The 19232-nt window shown below is 42.7% G+C and overlaps 1 protein-coding gene across 2 annotated transcripts in view; it reads left to right on the forward strand.

Moving 5' to 3' along the window:
* LOC121908206 (zinc finger E-box-binding homeobox 1-like) overlaps positions 1-19232 on the forward strand; it is a 72425-nt gene that overhangs the window by 42008 nt on the left and 11185 nt on the right. Inside the window, exons 2-5 of one of the 2 annotated variants that reach the window (XM_042428037.1) lie at positions 3518-3697; positions 15008-15193; positions 15753-15955; positions 16581-16683. In XM_042428037.1, the coding sequence (XP_042283971.1) occupies positions 3518-3697; positions 15008-15193; positions 15753-15955; positions 16581-16683 (672 nt within the window). Of the gene's footprint in view, positions 1-3517; positions 3698-15007; positions 15194-15752; positions 15956-16580; positions 16684-18383; positions 18620-19232 lie in introns of those variants that run through there. The other variant, XM_042428038.1, reaches the window with a different exon arrangement.

The raw sequence follows: 19232 nt of genomic DNA on the forward strand, positions 1-19232 counted from the left end.
ACAGACAGGAGAAAAGGGCTTGTAGGATGTGTGCATAGTTCTGTGCACATCACGTGTGATGGGGAAAGATGTTGTTGTCTTTTTGTCTTTCCCTAATTCGCTCAGTGCTTCCACCTGTCTGTTGTTATGGTAACTGCGCTCTTCCTGTCAGAGCAGAGGAAGCACAGAGTTGGCAAGAATCACAAACCTCAGGAACATTTGCAAGGATGTGCTGCTCTCATCATGTTTCTTTATCCAGTATCATTAAAATACCTACGTGTGTATTAACTAGACTTAAAATAATTCTTAAAAAACTGTGATATGTGAAGCCATAAAGCATCTCAACTATTCCAGCCAGCCTGTAATCAAACTAACAAGAGAGGATAAAGATCTCGTGCTGCTGAATTTAGTTTTCTGAGGAGAGATTGCTGACTTGCCTTTGTGTAATACAGTTTATTTCTCATTTTTAGCGTTTGTCTCGTCACCTGCTGTTTGCAAGTAGGCGTGATGTGCATACCTGACACAAACACTGAGAATTTACAGAATATAAACGGCTCGGGATGAGACACTCACATCTGTTATACCTCACATCTGCTTTGTGATTTAGGCTGACAGGGCGGGTTGTACTTTCAAATCTCGCTCAGAGCAGTTGTACGATGCCTAAGCTTTTTATTTCCCTGCTTTCTCCAGTATTCCGGAGGTTATCTGGAGCTCAGCTGGTTGTCGTTCCCTCCAGCCAGCAACTGTTAAAATAACTCACCAGTTTGCATCAGGCAGCCTCTGGTGTGTACGGACAGACGCAGGCTGTTCATCTGAAAGTATAGACCTTTCTATTATCGGAATCACCACGAGCCCGTCTGCTTAATAATGTGTGTTTTTGTCTGAATGAAGAGAGACACCAGTTTGTTGGTTTTTAGGAACTCGCCGCCTGCGGTAGGTGGTGCCTGCATCATCAGCGTGAACCGCAGCGGTTCATTCAATTTACCGCTCAGGTTTTGTTCACACTGTACTTGAAGATGCTCAGTATGCCATCAAGTGTTAAACATAGTCAGAGTCTGGCTCAGGGTCATGCTTGGCAGCAGATAATAGTCAAGAGGCTCTTCAAAAATACTCTTCAGCTCTGTTCAACATATCCATTTTGTCATCTTATAGTATTTTTGCTTCTATTTATCTAGGATGGATTCCAGGACTAGGATCCGTTTTTTCACAAGAGTCCTGGCGTAAATACAGTTCATTACACATCCCAGATGAACGGGAGCTGTTCGGTCGTGTCATTCTCTATATTATAACTTGTCTAGTTGATCATTCGCAGGACAAACGGAGCTCGCGGTGCAGAGCGAAGATGCAGTTGGATGTTTTCATTTTGATTGACTGTGATCGACTGCAGTTCCGTCACAGTAGGATATCATTTTGTTCCCCTGCTCCCGCTATCTCTGACAGTTATCACTATCTATGTGATATTACACACAAAAATTTCTGTGCCGAGCAGAGAGCCGCGGCGTAATCTTGTCACGTCCGAGGATTTGAAATGGCAATAGTTGTGCACATGTCATATTTCTGTCCGTCATCCGGCTTATATAACATCACAAACCAGAGCTCCTGCATACATACGCGTCGTGCTCCTCACTCCATAACTCGCCCAGAGTCCTCACATCGATCCAGACGTGCATCGATCTCACCCCCACGCACACACGCACACACACACACACATCTTTGCATTCTCAGCTCCACTCCTCTGTCTGGAGCAGTGACACAATCATCTCCGGAAAGCAGAGCGTCACTCCTGCAGAGGTGAAGTAGCAGTAACCCCACATGTGTAGAGGGTGTGTGTGTGTGTGCGCTCATAGATGAAATGAGTTAGGTGTTCTCATGCGGTGGTGTACGAGTGGTTAACGGCACTACTACTATTTCATGTAGAAGTGCAGAGCTACAGCACACTCTGAGAGCTTGTTTTGTGGTTTGGGACCTGTGTGTATGTGTGCGTGCATGTGTGTGTGTGTGCATGTGTGCATGTGTGTGCACCTGTCACCTGTGAACAAACAGCCAGAGCTCTCCTCCTCATTAGGCGTCTTCAGCACCTCCACCAGGACATACAGCTCCCCTACAGAGAGCACACACACACACACACACACACACACACTTCTGTTCATTCACATACACTCATTTGTGTTCACACACATGCTGACTGTGAAAAAGCAATTAAATACTTCAAGTATGGCGCTGATCATCACTTACATCCTTATATACCCTTATATACAACTTTTAAGCTTAACACACAGAGGTCACACACACACACACACACACACACACACACACACACATACACACTTCTCCTCTAAGCTCATTCAGACCAGTCCAGTTGATCTATTTTTCACCCTGAGCTTCCATTAAGAAGCAGTACCCCACAGACAAACTCACCCACTGCAGCGCTCTGTAAAATAGATTTACTTTTTCAGGATGATAAACAAGTGATTATTTTTTCCCCCCCGGCTGCCGTTTGTCCTGTTTTATGTCCTCTCGGTGTATACGAATAGGAGGGTGAAATGGTGTGTACTTTGAGTCAGTATTGATTGATGTGACGGTCTTCTGCACAGTACGGAGCAAATGACGGGAGTGGATCTGAACTTGGAGTCATGTTGAGGCCGGTTTACAGCGTTCAGGCTAGAGGAGATAACCCTGTTTTGCAGTAGTTAACTAGGTTTAGGTTAGTTTATGGAATTAAAGATGCGAGGGTCAGAGAAAATGCCATCATGTGCATATCCTGCCTGTTCTGAAAAAGAGCGATCTCAAGCTAGAACTCGAAGGTTATTTGTTTTCGTTTGTAAAGAAAGTGCTTAATATTCGCACAGGAACATATCATGACTGGTGTACGGCAATTTTCAATATTTCTCTGTGATTACGCGGGACTGCAATTTGCCTCGCCCTCTCTTACTTCGGTTAACTTGATTTGTTTTTAATATGAAAACATACAAGATTCAATTACAGCGTCTCATTCAAACTGATGTAGTGTATTTTCCGGTCTCGCGGTGGCCTGCAGTCTACCTCCGTCAAGGTGGGCTAATTGAGGCCGTGCTGTGCTGCTTTTCATGCATAAACCTTTCTCTCTTAGGTTAGCAGGGTTACATATACATCAGAGCACATGAGGAAATTACCATAAAGATAAGAGCATCATTATGGCCGCCATATTTGACATGTTTTTACAGTGAATGTACAGTAGAAGACTTTTTACCATTTCCCTTGTTGTTATGGATCTATGCTAGAAAATGTATGAAGGAGATGCATGTAAGGGTGCGATTACCTATTAAAACAGCATTGCAGTGCTTTTTCCTGTTTTCAGTGTAGATGCTGATCACACTGATGTCATTTCTGGCAGTCAGTAATTGCAGATAATTGCCTTTATTCTGTGCCCCAGATGTAAACCAGACACTGATTACAGCAGCAGGGCGCTCAATCCTCAGCACTGGGATTTCAGACGGAGAATCTTAAAGTGAGTGCTACATGTTAGATCATCTCGCATCTTTCCGTCTCTTCTCCGCAGTGACAGAATTCAACAATGGCTTGGAGGCCAGTTCAGACTCCGACGATGAGGACAAGCTACACATCGTGGAGGAGGACAGTCTGCAGGAGCCCGAGGTCGCCGGCGCTGATGGGACCACACCGAAGGACAGCCATGACGCCGCCACAACAGTATTACCAGTCAACGGCTCCTGGAACGGAGGTGAGATGCCACCGTGGAAACATGAGGATTATGTGTTTAAGTTTGGAGGGCTGTCAGAATGTAGATTTTCATTGCAGGTTCACTTTGCATGTGTTATATAAAAGTAAATGTTGGCCAAATAGCCATTTCCTGCTTTAGACTGGACTTTTAAGATTGATCCTAGTAATATCTGTTAAGACGGCGAGGTTTGCTCAGCATGTTTGCTCTTTGTCAGCAGTACCCCCTTTCAGATTCACACAGTTATATAGATTCTCAGCTGGGAGCTTCCCAGTACACCCACAGGTTTACACAAGCTGTCTCCACAACGTTCTGCAGCAGCACATAGGAGATCAGTCAACTTCTACTCAGCTGTACCTTAGTAGTTGTAGTTCAGGGAGGTTAGATTGTTAGTTTTCCAGCCTGTATGCAGAGACAAATCTGGACATATGCCTGCTTTTGGAACAGTGAAATGGCTTGCCTGTACTATTCACCTCTACCAATGCTGTAAATAAACCTTTCAAGTTGCATTAATAATGGAAGAAGTCAGCTCAGTGTGTAATTGTATTCTCATCTTTAGATATCCATGCAAGTGTTATCAAGTGGAACCAAATCCAGAAGAGAAGCAAGCTTATGTTCACTGTTGGGTGTTCATCATTCTGTCTAATACACTCACTAAAGCACTGAGCATTTAAAAAGATCCTAGCTACTTAATTGTATAATGTGATGCCAAGGTGACTCCGAGATAGAAAAAAAAGCGTCGTACACATGCACATAGGCGCATTAATAAATTAAGCATTCTGCTGCCAGTGTTGGTGTGTAGAAACGCTGCGGGCATGAGTCAGCTGAACACAGTCACAGCTCAGTGTAGTGTGACATTTTCAGACTGTGAGGAAGCCTGACCGGAGCGGCTAGGAAGGTGGTAGGAGGCAGACTCAGGCTTGTTGAATGAGTATAAAACAAAACAAATGTCTCAAAAAACAGAAATAAATACAAGCAAATCAAATGATCATCCTCTCATTTCTGCTCTCTATAAACCCACATCTCTCCCCTTAAATAGGCCCTCCAATCTACTAGGAAGAACCATATTTCATTACAGGGGTGTCCTTTCCTTTATGCCAACTAGTATATAACAATGCTACTTGTATCAGTCAGCAGTGTTTACAACAAAACACATCATCCACAGTATAATCCTCATTATAAACCAAAATAAGTACAAATCATATATGTTAATAAACCAAACATTTAACCAAGTAAAATAATAAATCCCCCCGTACTTGGTCTAACCCATGACATCACTGATGATGTCAGTGAGAGTATAAAAGCAGGAAGTGGTCGGGTGACTCCCCCTTGTTAGAAGAAGTCTAGGATGATGGCGGAGATGGCGTTGGAACAGGAATCGGACAGTGAAATTGAAAATGAGGATACGACAAGACCAGATGGCATTTTCAAGAATCCACAAGAGGTCGGACAGTTTGTTGTAAGTCGATTGTGTATCTAAGCATCAGGGAATATTAGTACATATAAAGATCAGAGTTGCATGGAATGTTTCCGACTCGGACCAGAAACAGTGAAGAAAGGAGTTGTAAGTGGCGTGCTGCTGTCTGTAGACACTGAGTCGTTTGAGGAGGATGAAGATGTGTTTGAAGCAAGAAGAATGAGAAGAATCATAGAAGGGAAAAAAGGATGACAGTAAATCGATATGTTTGACCTTTAAAGGAGGAGTACCGGGAAGAGTGTGCCTGGATTAAGGTGAGGCCATATGAGAAGACTCCTCTCAGATGTTTCTGCTGTCAGGAGTATGGACATGTTGATGCAGTGTGTAGAGGAGTAAGAGGATGTGGGAAGGACAACTACAATATGCCTGCACTGTGAGGGGAATCGCCATGCGGGGTCAGCACATTGTCCAAAAAGGACTAAATAAGTAAAAGCGAGTAAAATCAGAACAGAAATGGAGTCGTCTTACACCAAAGCTGTTAAGAGGGTGGAAAGAAACGACGAGATGATAGCAGTCCAAAAGGAACCGGAGCAGAAAAGGAATGAAGCTGAACAAAATATCTGCATGGACAAGAAAGGCTTTTTGGCATCCATCGCCACGGTTATCGTTCGTGCTGTTGAAATACATTGGAAGTCAGAAAGGATTAAAATGATTTTGGAAGCTGCCAGGAGATTCTTGAATGTTGTGGACATTTCTGGAGAAGAGCTGGATGTAACACCGAGGGAGGGATTTGCACAAACTCAGGCAGTGGACAGTGTTGTGAATGGGAGCCCTTTGGGTGAACTCTGTTAATAGTTTATACTGTGGAACTGATAAAATCCAGTAGTTGGTGTTAATGCACCTGAAAGCCGGCTGCCATCTGCCAGTAAACAACAAAAGAAGAAGAAGCAGCGACTCCCTCTTTGTCTCCTGGAAAGCATGGTGAGTATGGTCAGAAACACAAGCTAATTAAACTGTAAATGCAGGTTAATGTAACACAATGCTAAACCTGGGATAATATGGGAGAGCAATGCTACATAAACCGGCCAAACAATGGGGGCCAATGGTGTGGTCTCACCCACTTTGACACACAGATCAACAGAGAAACATAGAGTGAGAATTCGTGCAACGCGAGCACGCTAAAGATGGAAAATGTGAGGTAGGCAGCTAGAGAAAACGGAAAGAGACAGAAGAAGGGGAAAGTAAGCAGGTCTTAAATAATGTATAATCTCGCCGGGAGTCATGCAGAGGTTTTTCTGTATAATCTCCAGCTCTCTCTCATCCAACAAACTTGAATAAATCCCATACGCTTCCTAACAGGCTAACATGCCTTTTAATAATACAGCACTCTGCCCCGGGTCAATTCTTTACAGGGTTATTCATACTTCATCTCCCTGACGACACCATTCACACCAGTAATATGACAAGTGTATTTCCTCATTTGTGATTTTTGGTCTGGTTTCTTCCTTATTAATTTAATCAGAAATCATTCACTCTGTTTGTTAGGTGTCAAGAGTTTTTAACAGCTTCGTCGCTGCTGCAGTGTCTGAGCTTTGTGAATACGGCGACTTTTACAGGTTAATGACAGAAAATAATTGACCAAAAAGATTTAAAGATTTCTTTTTCCACCCACAGTAAAGAGCAAAGTGGCTGGCTAGGTGTTTCCCGGTTTATAATCTTCGGTATATCAGCAGTATGAGACGCAATCGTGCACTACTTTGCGGCACACAACGTGCAGCACGATGCAAATACAAGAGATGTTCAGGTGAGATTACTGAGCTGCAGTTCAGATGTGAGCGATGACTGGTGAATAGAAACTTCAGTCAAGAGATTTAAATCAAAGAAAAATGAGTTTATAGGTTGCTGTCTGAATAAGAATAGACAGTGATGTGTCAAATGGTTTGGATTATTAGCACGGGAGTATTGATGTCATTTGTTTTTACCTTATTTCAACCTTCAACTTTTTTTTTTGTTTATCTGTGTATAACCTTTGGAAACACTCTGGCATCAGATTAAACGCCTCCGTACACTGACACCTTTAATTTTTAATGCAAAACAACATCCACTGATGTTCACCAACAGCCAACTGTAGGCGACCAACGACAGCATGCTGCAAAGTTCTGACAGCGGCGGAAATTTTCACCATGTAATCGCCCCATACGACCCATACCCAAACAACCAATCAGAATCTAGCATGAAATAATGCAGGATACACTGGCTGGATGAACATCTCGGTGCTTGAATTAGATATTTATCGCACAATCTTGACATCCCTTAAAAACTGAGACTGTACAGTGTGACGCAGGTCGCAGCCGAGCTTTTATTAGATCCATTCAGCATCACCGTTGATGAATTAGAGCCCGGTGTGTAAGCATCAGAGTGTTTCTGTGTATATCTACCTGCTCTCTTTGATCAGATTACTTCTTCCATCCTCCTCTCAGCCTCGGGGAACACCCACTCGCCTGAGAGGCCAGATGTTTTGCTCTCTCTCTCTCTCTCGCCTCATCTCTGACTCGCCCGTATAACACTGCATCCTAAAGGCTAACCTGCTCGCAACACACACACACACACACACACACGTGTTCTCTCCTCCCCCGGAACCGCCGAGCCTCCCTCTGTTCAGTCATCTCTCTCTCTCTCTCTCTCTCTCTCTCTCTCTCTCTCTCTCTCTCTCTCTCTCTCTGATCAAACATAGCGACAAGCTTCATCATCATTCCCTGTGATCTCTGTCCTCACACTGCTGTCAGGCTGCTTCTCTGTTAAAAATGAATGACTCGCTTCTCCCAAAAAAAACAATGGCTGCCAAACTATCAGGATGCTAAGTATGAAACAATCTTACATTACCTCATGATAATAGCCTAAAAGCTGTTTTAAAGCTGCTACACTGTATTCACTCTAGATTTTGAAGTTGTTTGATGCATGAATTTACATATTAGTGATGAAAAACAGAGTCATACCTTGCAACTAACTTATTATTTTCACAATTGCTCAATCTGCCAAGCACTTTCTTAATTTATCAATTCATTATTTGGTCTATAAATGTTAGAAAAGTGACCGTCACAGCTTCCTAAAACCTGAGATGATGACTTCAGATGTCTTGATTCATCTGACCAACCGTCCAAAACCCAAAGATATTCAGTTTACTATCATATAAGAAAGAAAATCATCAAATCTTCACAACCGAGAAGCTGAAACAAGAGAAAACGACTTAAACATTGATTCAATCAGCTCTACTTTTGATTGTTTTTTTATTATTATACCACCTATGTACCACGCAAAGACAAGACTGTCGACTGAGATATTAGTGAACTTCTGGTTTTAATGGGTTCCCTCATTAGCACTGCCGAGACTGTGTGTGACTACGGGGACTTGAGTCAGCCAAACTGCTTCTTGTTTATCTGTGCAGGCAGGTTTCTTCACACTGCACTGGTAGATAAATACAGAACAGGTTTAGTCATGCAGGGTGGATCATATCTGCTTTTTTTTTTTTTTTGAAAGACGGTTGAACCTTGTGTCGCTTATCAATCAATTTTCTGCTGTCCTCCCTCTTATTCTACCCGTTTTTACTTTCAGAAGTTTCACTAGCTTCAGTAAAAAAAAAAAAAAGAGCTTTTGGAAGCTTTGCGTCTTTGTTTTGTTCTTAAATTGGTTTTTTCGTTTCACTTCCAGACAGCTTGAAAGCTCTTTAGAACTCCACAAATTTAAACCCCCAGATACCCAAAAGTAAGTCTGCGGGATCAGCGCTTACCCATACAAGCAGACGTTGTTAAAAAACATGACACACTTTTAGCATACAAACAAAACAGCACAAAAAAAGTACCACAAGATTTAATAAGCACAGGCAGAACCCGAGTCTCCATTCAGCAGCAGAGGTTGATTGGCTTGTCTTTTACACCGCTTCTCAATGTCCCTTTTAATCCTTGATTCCCTGCAAACAGCTCAGCCTACGCAAGCATCTGACTTCATCTCAACAGCAGCAAGTTGCAGCCAAGCAGGAAATACTAAAACCATGGAGACGGCGAGAATGTGACACTCAGAGATATTGCTCTCAAGGCTTGTTTCATTGTTGCTGAATAAAGCCTTACATGGTGTGAGCAGTGCTCTGCCTGCTCACTCTCTTTCACTTTGTTTCTCTCTCTCCCTTTCTCTCTCTGAGCTCTCTCTCTCCTGTTTCCTCTGTACACCTTTTTATTTTCCTACAGTCAGTGATCCCTTTTCATCTCTTTGTATTCTCGCCTCTTGTCTACTTTGCATTTGTTTCCTCCCTTTTTTTCCCCTTTTCCTTTTTCTCCTTGTGTCTTCTTCTGCTAAGAATCCAACCACAGATATCATATGAAAGCTTCTCCTCAGTGTTTGAAGTGATAGGTGGTGCTCCCACTTTGGATATTATTAGCTGTTAATTATCCATGGAAGGTTTATTGAGCTTGTTGTTGTTCGGTGAAACTCCACGTTAGCATCGTATATTTGACTCTTTCGGACGAACTTACTTTTCAAACAGTTTTAGGCCTCCTTGATTCATTTTTTAGTAAAAAAAAAAGCCCATCCCAGTGTCCCAGAATACATCCACATAGCTCATATTATCATCAGGATTTAGTTTCAGATCAGATGTATCGGTAAAGGCTTATTTGTTGGCCGTCAAATACCAAGAAATTACAGTACAGAACATACAACATCTCACTCAGTACACATCTTGGCCACAATTCTTTAATAACAAAATTTAATGGATCATTATCAAAAACACTTGATATTCTTTCTTTATAGCACCTTTTGAATTCTAAAGATAAGTTGAAGTGCCATTCATACTATACTGTAATAATTATTACTGTCAGGTCTGAGATCTGGTCTAAGAATTCACAGTGTAACATCATCCACCAGCTCAACATCCTGAAGCACATAAAGACAAACCTGTCAACTCTGCTGATAAAAACATGGGATTTCTTCATTCAGTAAATATGTTAACAGATAAAGAGGTTTTCAGGATGAAATACTGCTGCTGAGTGACTCACTACTGCAACATGTTTGATGTTATGACAGTTTGTTTTTTTTAAATTGTGGCAGTGCATCATGACATCTTCATTATAGGTTTCATTTGGATCTCTGCTCCACTTAGTGAGCTTATTCATTTATATTGTGATCCAGTTGATTCCTGTAGGAAAAGTGTCTCTGGGTCAGGATTAGCTTCAGAACAGTGTTCGGGACTTCAGCATGAGGTTTGGAGTAGGTCAATGTGGTTCTGATAAGAAAGCAGTTCTTTTTGAAAGCTGCATTGGCTTTTTACTGTTTATTGCTTGTTGCTTGTAACATTTAGAAGTGTTAAGAGTTTGAGAGGAGGATTCAGTGTTGTGCTGAGAGAAATGTGTGCAATGTTTACGACCCTTGACCTGTACTGTCAGCTGATTTCCATTGTTATCATGTAGAACCATGAACTTATTATACACTCATTTTAGTGACTAACTAAAATGCCTCACATGCCTAATATGCTGCAAATGTTTGTTCTTGGTTTGACATGTTTGTGGAATAATACTGGATTTATAAGTGTTGTGTGGACGGGAAATTTCAGGGAATCTGATTAGTTCTTCGTGGTGATTTAATAATATGATCTGAGTAAAGGAGGGTGCAGTTAATGTTTTTGACTTGAGTCATGGCTTCATAGCTTTACCTGGTGTTTTTTTCTCCTGAACCTGCCTCCGAACCCAGCCCGCTCACTCCGTTTAGAAAAACATTAACAAACCAGGAAGGAGGAACGTTTTTTAGTGTGTATGGAAGCGCTCCGGCTGTGTTGGAGGGAAGTCATGGAAAACATCATGAATTGTTGCAGAGCTGCAGAGCCACAGTGGGAATCCTTCAAAGGCTCGGTGTGATATTTTTGGAATTGTCTGACTTTCACTCCTGTCTTTACTCTCTCCCCCCGTCTGAGGTGAGAGGAGAAAACAGGGAGAGCAGCTGGTGTTGAATTGGTCCTCTGGTGAGAGATTAGTGTCTGCTACTCCCCCTGCAGTCTGGGCCGCACTGCAGCTCCAATCCATCCTGACTTATAAATTCACCACCGACTCAGAGTGACAGGTTCTGGCAAGGTATACGAGTGCGGCGCTACCGCTCTGTGTGTGTGTGTGTGTGTGCACAAGTGGGTGCTTGTGAATAAGTATGCCGGTGTGTGTGTGTGTGTGTGTGTATCTGTGTGCGCACCACATGATTTCCTGTTTTCATTCCATTCTGATATTCCACATCTGTGTGTTGCAAGGTTCTGGTCGTCATTACGGCGTGGCTTTTTTGTGAAGCATTAAGTGTAATTGTAGAGTATGGTGGGAAAATATGCGGAGAGGTGTATCGGCAAGGGAGGAGGGGGGGAGGAGGGTCAGACGAAGGAGTGATGGAGGGGGAATAAAGCAAGCATGTGAAGGAGAGAGAGAGCGAGAGAGGGAGAAACAAAGAGAAGTCAAGTCTGTTTTATTTATATAGTGCCAAATCACAACAGAAGTTATCTCAGGGCACTTTTCTTACATAGAGCAGGTCTAGACTGTACTCTTTAATTTACAGAGACCCAACATTCCCCCCATGAGCAAGCACTTGGCAGCGAGGAAACACTCCCCTTTAATGGGAAGAAACCTCGAAAAGAACCAGGCTCTAGGTGGGCGGCCATCTGCCTTGACCTGTTGGGTTGATGGATGGATGGAGGGAGAATTAAAATGTTAAGATGGAAAGAGAGAGATGTGAAAGAGATGGGGAGGAGAGCTATTTAGAAAACATTGTTAACTCCGGGGAAAACCATTGCATTTGCAGTTTCTTTTTGTCAGAATCTCCATCCTCATCAAAATGCCTGCGCAATCGGAAAACAGCGAAACCTCTTCATCCAGTTTCAACAAAACCTCGTGCCTCGCAGCCAACATCTGGCACGGAGTATGACAGACTGTCTGGTTACTCAGCTGAGACAGTCTCAGCTGGTTAAACCTCCGTTCACCTGTACCGTCTTTAAATACAGCCCAACGCACCGTTTACCGGCTCGTGTGTCTGTTGTCAGACAAGCGAACAAGCATAAAGCAGCTCATGAGTTCTACTTTTTTAAACCGGAGAACAATAAACTGTCAGCTTTATGATCTCTTAAGTTGTCTGACAGAACGCAGGCTGACGACTACACCTGTAGCGTGTCATGAGCTATACTGACATTTAAAAAGGAGTAATTACAGAGAAGGTTATAGTGGACATAAAGTTGTCTTCTTAGCTTTACTGCCACACAGGCGGTGACCGAGCTTCCTTGTTTTTGAAAAGCTCAATTTTCAGATTAATCAGCTGTCGGAAAAGCTGTGATTTCAGGTGTCAAAGGGTGGACGAAGGGGCCAAAACGGAGAGAATAAGATCTGTTTTCAAATTTTAAGATTATAGAGCAGGAGAGAAAGAGAGAGGGGGGGAGGAAGGGGGGGATATGGTGTCAGACAGGAATGAAGAGCTGAAGAGAAAGACGAGAGAAACAGAAAAGTAAGGATAAAAAGAGAAAGAATGACAGGAGGAAAGCGGCAGATAAGGAAGAAAAGAAAAGGGACGAGTGAAGGGAAAGGTGCAGAAAGAAACATGCAAGGTAGAGGAGGAGGAGGAGGAGTGTTTTTCAGCGGTGGGGGGGAGAGAGAGAGAGATTTGGAAAGCTTTTGGGTGAGATCATGGGAAGCAGAGATCTGTGTGTTTAAAAGGAGGCTTAACGGGGCTCGGCCTGGGCCCGCCTCTTCTTCTCTTCTATGAAGACACACACACACACACACACATAGCTGCACCTGTCCCTGACAAGGCTCAGCAGGAAGAGGCGTGGCCTTTTGGCACCGGCCCTGCCTCCGTTTAAAATGCTCGATCTCCATAGCAACGGGGGTTAACAGTTTCATCTCGCTGCTCGTTCTTAGTAATCTTTTTACAGACAGAAAGTGAAATAACTTCTCTGCCGCAGTTCCTTTACTGTTGTTAAAGAGATTACAACACTTCACCAGATCTTAACAAGGCATCAGTCACCCACCAAGAATGATGAAATCCTGTCTAGACCAACGAGTTACTCTGTCACTAATGATAAGAAATGGAAGTAAGTGTATTATTATACGGTATATTTCAAAATAATGTTACAAGAAGTTATAAATAGGATCAGGTTTTAAACGTTTTGGGCTGAGCCATACGTTTCTCCGTTCTCTGGGAGCAGCTGAGATTGTCACTACATGATCATAGCTCATCCACCTTCAGTGAACTGGTCAGGTTAGGCTAACCCATCGTTGCCAACTTCAGGGCTAACCCCCTTCACTCTAATCAGCAGGTGGTAAACAGGATGCAGGAACTTGGCTTGGGCCTAAACTGTACACACCCTGCACTGCTACGTTCACAGATATACCGCTAACTTCATGCCAGAGAGAAACGATCAGATTAAGCATTTACATGGTTATTAGCTGCTAATATTTTCCTATTGAACAGATAATCAAAGGTTTACACCACCCCTCCTAACCTGATGGAAAATTCCTTCCGATCAGGCCCAGTACCGGGCCCAGTCTCTCCAGATTGAGGTGGTTACATGAGGTATTTTTATCCTGATTGGGCTATTATTGTGATTATTAGCGGAATATTAGGAACCATGTAAACATATCCAATGTGATTATGCAGCCTGGTCTGACTTTTGGAAAATATGTAACATTCTTGCCGAGAGTTAGTCAGCTTGATTCCGTCCAACTCAATTACTTCCTCGCAACCGTCCATAACTCTGAGACGTCACTGCTCCCAGACGAGAAACAGTCCAACACATAACCCCACCGTCAAACCACATGTATAGTAATCAAGTGGATGTTTGGCGTTTCTGCTAGAAGTGCTGGATGGATGGCAGTATCATACCACTATTAGATCCCCAGGTCACAGAATTAAGCCCATCGGTTTAATTGTTCCTCATAAAGCTCAGTACGGTTACAGGGAAACACATGTTTTCTCTTTTCACAGAAAACCACTTTGTTCCAAGTTCCATCATTGACAGATTTCATCAGGACGGTTCAGCTGCTGCCATGTTATTATATAAGCTGGTCGTAACTTTCTACAAGTTATAAATTGAAGATGTTTTTATTGCTAAGAAGATGTGACATTGTGTAATATCAGCAGGTCTCAGTGCCGGTTGTTGCTTCGAGAGGTCGGAAGGAAGGTTTTTTAGTGAATGTTGTCCCGCAGGACGTTAGCTTCCTGCACAGTACAGCTGATGCATGAACCGCAGTGTTGGTGTTTTTCTTTTAACCTTCGCCTGCTAAGTCATTTTTGTACTTGAAGGTCAGTAGAACAAGCTGTGATTTTTAAAGGGATATATTCTTGCAAGTCAAAGAGTCACATTTTGAGTGCTATCAGTTGGTGCCGGCTTGGTTTTTCTCGTCTTCGGATTTGAGAAAGTTTAGTGCCTTTTTATAAAGATTTCAGCCTCTCTTGAAGGTGTGAAGAGTTTCAAATGTTTGCCCGATGTCTCGCTCTCAGCTTCTGATTCCAGTTTTGATGATAAAGCTCTCTTTATTCTGTCCACTGACTTTTGGCCTTAACAGGTTTCACTCTTAACTCTGAGCAGCTCTGAGCTTTCAGAGCATCAGCAGTGAGTTTGGAGTGAATTTACAGATTTGAGCCGTTTGGTTTTGGGAAGCCCTGTGGCGCCCCCTAGTGGTGGCGCTACAAAATAACATCACATGCAACTGATTATTCAGTCATTACAGTATAGTAAGAGTTTATTAAGTCTTCAGAGGGTTAAAATATCAACATTATCAGTAGGATGGCTACTTGTTCAAAGGACAAACTCCACTTATCACCCTGTATACATCCACTCTCCACCTGCTAACACGATCCTTAACTCTGGTTGTATGTTTGTCTTTCAGTGAAGGAAGAGTGCGTGTCAGAAGAAGAAGAAGAAGAAGAAGTAGAAGGAGAAGAAGAAGAAGAGGAGGTGGTGAAAGATGCCCTAGTGGAGGAGATTCTCCAGCAGGGAGACACAGCCATCATCTATCCCGAAGCCCCCGAGGACGAGCAGAGTCCAGCAGAGACGGGAGGCGCAGATGAAAACGGTAACACACAAAACACACCAATGCACACATACTACAGTGCTGTTCCACGCCCGCTCCATTTGTATTAAGAGCTGCACTAGACAAGATTTGAATGTAGAAATAAAAACATTACATTAGTCTTAATCGTGAAGTGTACAAATTGCATTATTTGCCCACAGTACAAGTACAAACTAAAGGAGAACGCTTGATTTGGATTCTTAACAGCCATAAATAAAGTGATGGAAACAGTTTTTCTTGCTGTTCACTTGCTGCATGGAGACTGATGAAAAACAGTCTCATGAAATACTAACCACTTCTTTCTAAGATCTCTGATTCCAGTTAAACATGGAAGTAGAGACTGAACAGGCTCCCCCAGAGGCTACATGAGGCTTCATTCTGAAGGATAAGAAAGAGACAAATGCTGCGTTAGACAAAAAACAAAACATTAAAAGCAGCTGTGACTACATATGACTCCCAGGAAGATTCAAGCAGCACCAGGATACTGCAGGATACATGCAGGATACTGTATATATATATCACATGATGGTCACCATGCATGTACCTTTTTTTTTATCTCCAGGCACCCCAGATTCCTTCTCCCAGTTGCACACTTGCCCCTACTGCTCCCGGGGCTACAAGCGCAACGCCTCGCTGAAGGAGCACATCAAGTATCGCCACGAGACCAGCGAGGACAACTACAGCTGCTCGCACTGCAGCTACACCTTCACGTACCGCTCGCAGCTGGAGAGGCACATGAGCCACCACAGGGGCACCAGGGAGCAGGTAACAACAGAGTCTCAAAGTGCATGACACGAGTGGGCTGATGCACTGTAGGGGAATATATTTATTTAATGTAAGTCTATCTGCTTTACTAAATACATATGTAAAGGCGAGCAACACAGTAGTTAACTCCCTGTTGCTTATTTCATAGTTGCTCTTTTTAAACTGTATCTGGTTATTTTTGGCAGCTTTTTATCTTTGCTTTTTTTTTTTGCTTACAGGTCTTTTGGTTTTGTAAGTGAATTCATTGACCTTTGGTGTTTCCTTTCATGCGCTGTGATTTATTATTCCTTCCTTCAAAATTAACATGCACCTTCACAGTCTGCAGATCCAAGCAAAAACAAAAACCTCTGCATAAATTATCAATGTTCCTTTTAAACCTTTGACCAAGTGTAAAACTGCAGTAGAAACTGCAGTGTGTTGGTTAAAAGGTTAAAGCTCGTATTGACCCCTATGAATACTAATCAACTCATAGAAACAAGAGAATAAAAGCTTTTCACTTCTATCTATCATGTGGACACTTGTTGACACATCTCTTGCAGCAGCTTCTCATCACCTTCCTCATCTTGTTCTTTTTTTGTTGTTTTTTTTTTGTTGTTTTTTTTTGTCTAATCATCACGTTTCCCAGACGACGGGAGGAACAGGTGGAACCCGTAAATTCAAGTGTACTGAATGTTCCAAGGCCTTCAAATACAAGCACCACCTGAAGGAGCACCTGCGCATTCACAGCGGTGAGCTGTTGCTGCGGCAACCATCACTTTCTGTCTTTCACTCAAACAAACACACACACACACACACACACACACACAGCCGGACACAAACAGAAGCTGCTGTTCAAAACTCCAGACCACTCACGTCTTCTTTAATAGAAGTTGATTATTAATTAATCTGTTTTTGTTAGCTCTGTTCATTTTGATATGAGGATTTTAATTATTCATTCATTTATTTTCAATATACATGTGTGGCCTTTTGTTTTATTTGTGGAATTCAAAAATCATGCTCATCCGAACATAAAAAATGTTAACCATAAAAAAAGAGACAAAGGTTGGAAATCTCATTAAAAAATATGAAATAAATGACTGTAAAAAGTAAACAAAAGAAACAAACAAGTTACTGGCCAGTGAACATCACAGACACTGACAGCCAGGTTGATACTAGTGCCCATTTTTTTAGTAAACCCCTTTTCTATTTAGCAAAAGAAGCCAAATATCTCAAATGATACTTATTGTTTTAAAACTAACAGCTGTATAAAAACTTAACATAAAAGTTTACATAAAACAGTTCTGTAGGTACCGCTGGAACTCCACAGATCAATTTGTTAATTTGCGCGATTTAAACCGAGCTTTGCCCACAAATGAACTCAATTTCCCAGAGTCCCCAGGTTTTCACACCTATACATGAACTCTATCCCCGAACCCTCCCCCAATCACCATTGGTCAGTGTGACTCATGATGTCACCAGGTAAACAAAACCAGAACTCCACCTCTGCTCCTCCTTTTTTCTCCTCACCACTGCTGCAGGAAGCAACAGAAAGGGCTCTCTTCTCCTGGACTGCAGCTGTGCTGCAGCATGCAGCTGAGCTAGGCTCTCCCTCTCCCCTCAGTGTGGCCTGCTAACAGAGCACACACACACACACACCAAACCCTGTTCTTAACGGCAGGACATGAGGGCCTGCTTAAGATTAATCAAGATTCAGTAAACAAGTTATCTAGCACCAGCAGCTACAACACAAGTCTGCCAGCTGATTTTTACAAGCAAAGGAGCCACAAAGCAGAGTTAGCTCACTGCTAACTCTGCAAGGACTAAACAAAGGAGCGACCTGGGCCCTCCGGCCTGCACAACTGGATCACTGACTGTCCAGTAAAGCCTGCACAGCTCTTCCAACCTGACTCATCAGCCAAAAACCTCTCTTCCCATTGGTAATGTACTGGGTGTAACATTGCATAGTAGCACACAGCTAAACAAGACTGTTTAACTTAATCAGTGTGCATGTATTGATCTGGTTTAATGTTGATCATTGAACTCTATTGTTATGATGACCGTTCTTAGTCAGATAATTGGATTAAGTTGATGTTATCAAGCTTCACACACATACTTAGACTTGCATGTAAACTACCTTTCCTTTTTCCTAAAGTGGCACCTTTGTTACACAAATTGGCTTTAACAGACATACATGCATAGAGGAAACTCAGAGCTCACACATTTACACACTCTTTTTGTTTCTGACCTAACACATGTGTGCATACTCAAATGCACAGAAGAAGAGCAAAGAAGACACTCTATTTTCCTTTGTCCCCTCTCATGCAAGGCATGTAGGTCCGTCTGCAGACTCACAGCACCTACATGACACACCCACTTGGTCAGGTTTAAGCATGAGCAGGGAGAGGGTTAGGGTTACATGTCAAGGGGGGTGGGGGTGTTGTGTAACAAGCTGTTAAGGTGACAACAATGGAGGAGGGGTCGTGTAGTAAAGTGGGCGTGCCCGGCAGTAAAGTGGGCGTGTCGCGTGGGTCTGCAGAGAGACCCTTCTCATGCCATGTGGTCCTAGTGTCCATCTATGTAGTTTTCCTTTGTCTCAGCCAGCACATGAGGTACATTTCAAGTCTCTTAATTTCATCCACGTTTCCTTGACTTGGTTTGGTGCAATTTCGGTACAGCATGCAAAAGGTAAGGTAGGAAATAACATTTTGGCCATGCAACAGTGGCTCATTGGCTGTAACATTATACATTACTATCACTGAAACAGTTCAGTTGTTGTGCAGTGGAAAAGGAAAACAACCTTTTTGTTTCTTGCAGGGAGTCAGGACACCGGCTGACAGCTGTTTTATGCTGATTTATGGTCTAAATGTATACAAAGTAGTTCAAACTAGCTCCACCTCCAGCAGCTACAACAGTAACATGCTGCTCTAACACTGATGCTTCATATTAATAATGTCGTATATAATAATGTATCAGTCAGGGGGACCAAACCACTACTTTAAGTGCAATACTTTAAATATATTTTTCTGTCAGAACTGGTCCCTACGACTTGTTCTCTGATCACGTCAGAAATCAAATGTTTTTTATCGTTGATCTGAAGGGCTTCACTCGTAGGCGGAGTGATACGCTGACCATCACAGAGGGGAGGGACGAAGACACGTGACATAACGGAGATAGCGGAACATATTTTCATAATATTGTTGCACTCGGTCGGTTTTGCAGGTCTCTCGTTTGTCAATCTTAGAGCAGCGACACAACAGTGTAGTCGGGGTAACCAGGTTATTTTGGCTAAGCTGGCCAG

The sequence above is a fragment of the Thunnus maccoyii genome, chromosome 12, assembly GCF_910596095.1.
Source record: "Thunnus maccoyii chromosome 12, fThuMac1.1, whole genome shotgun sequence".
Taxonomy (NCBI): Eukaryota; Metazoa; Chordata; class Actinopteri; order Scombriformes; family Scombridae; genus Thunnus; species Thunnus maccoyii.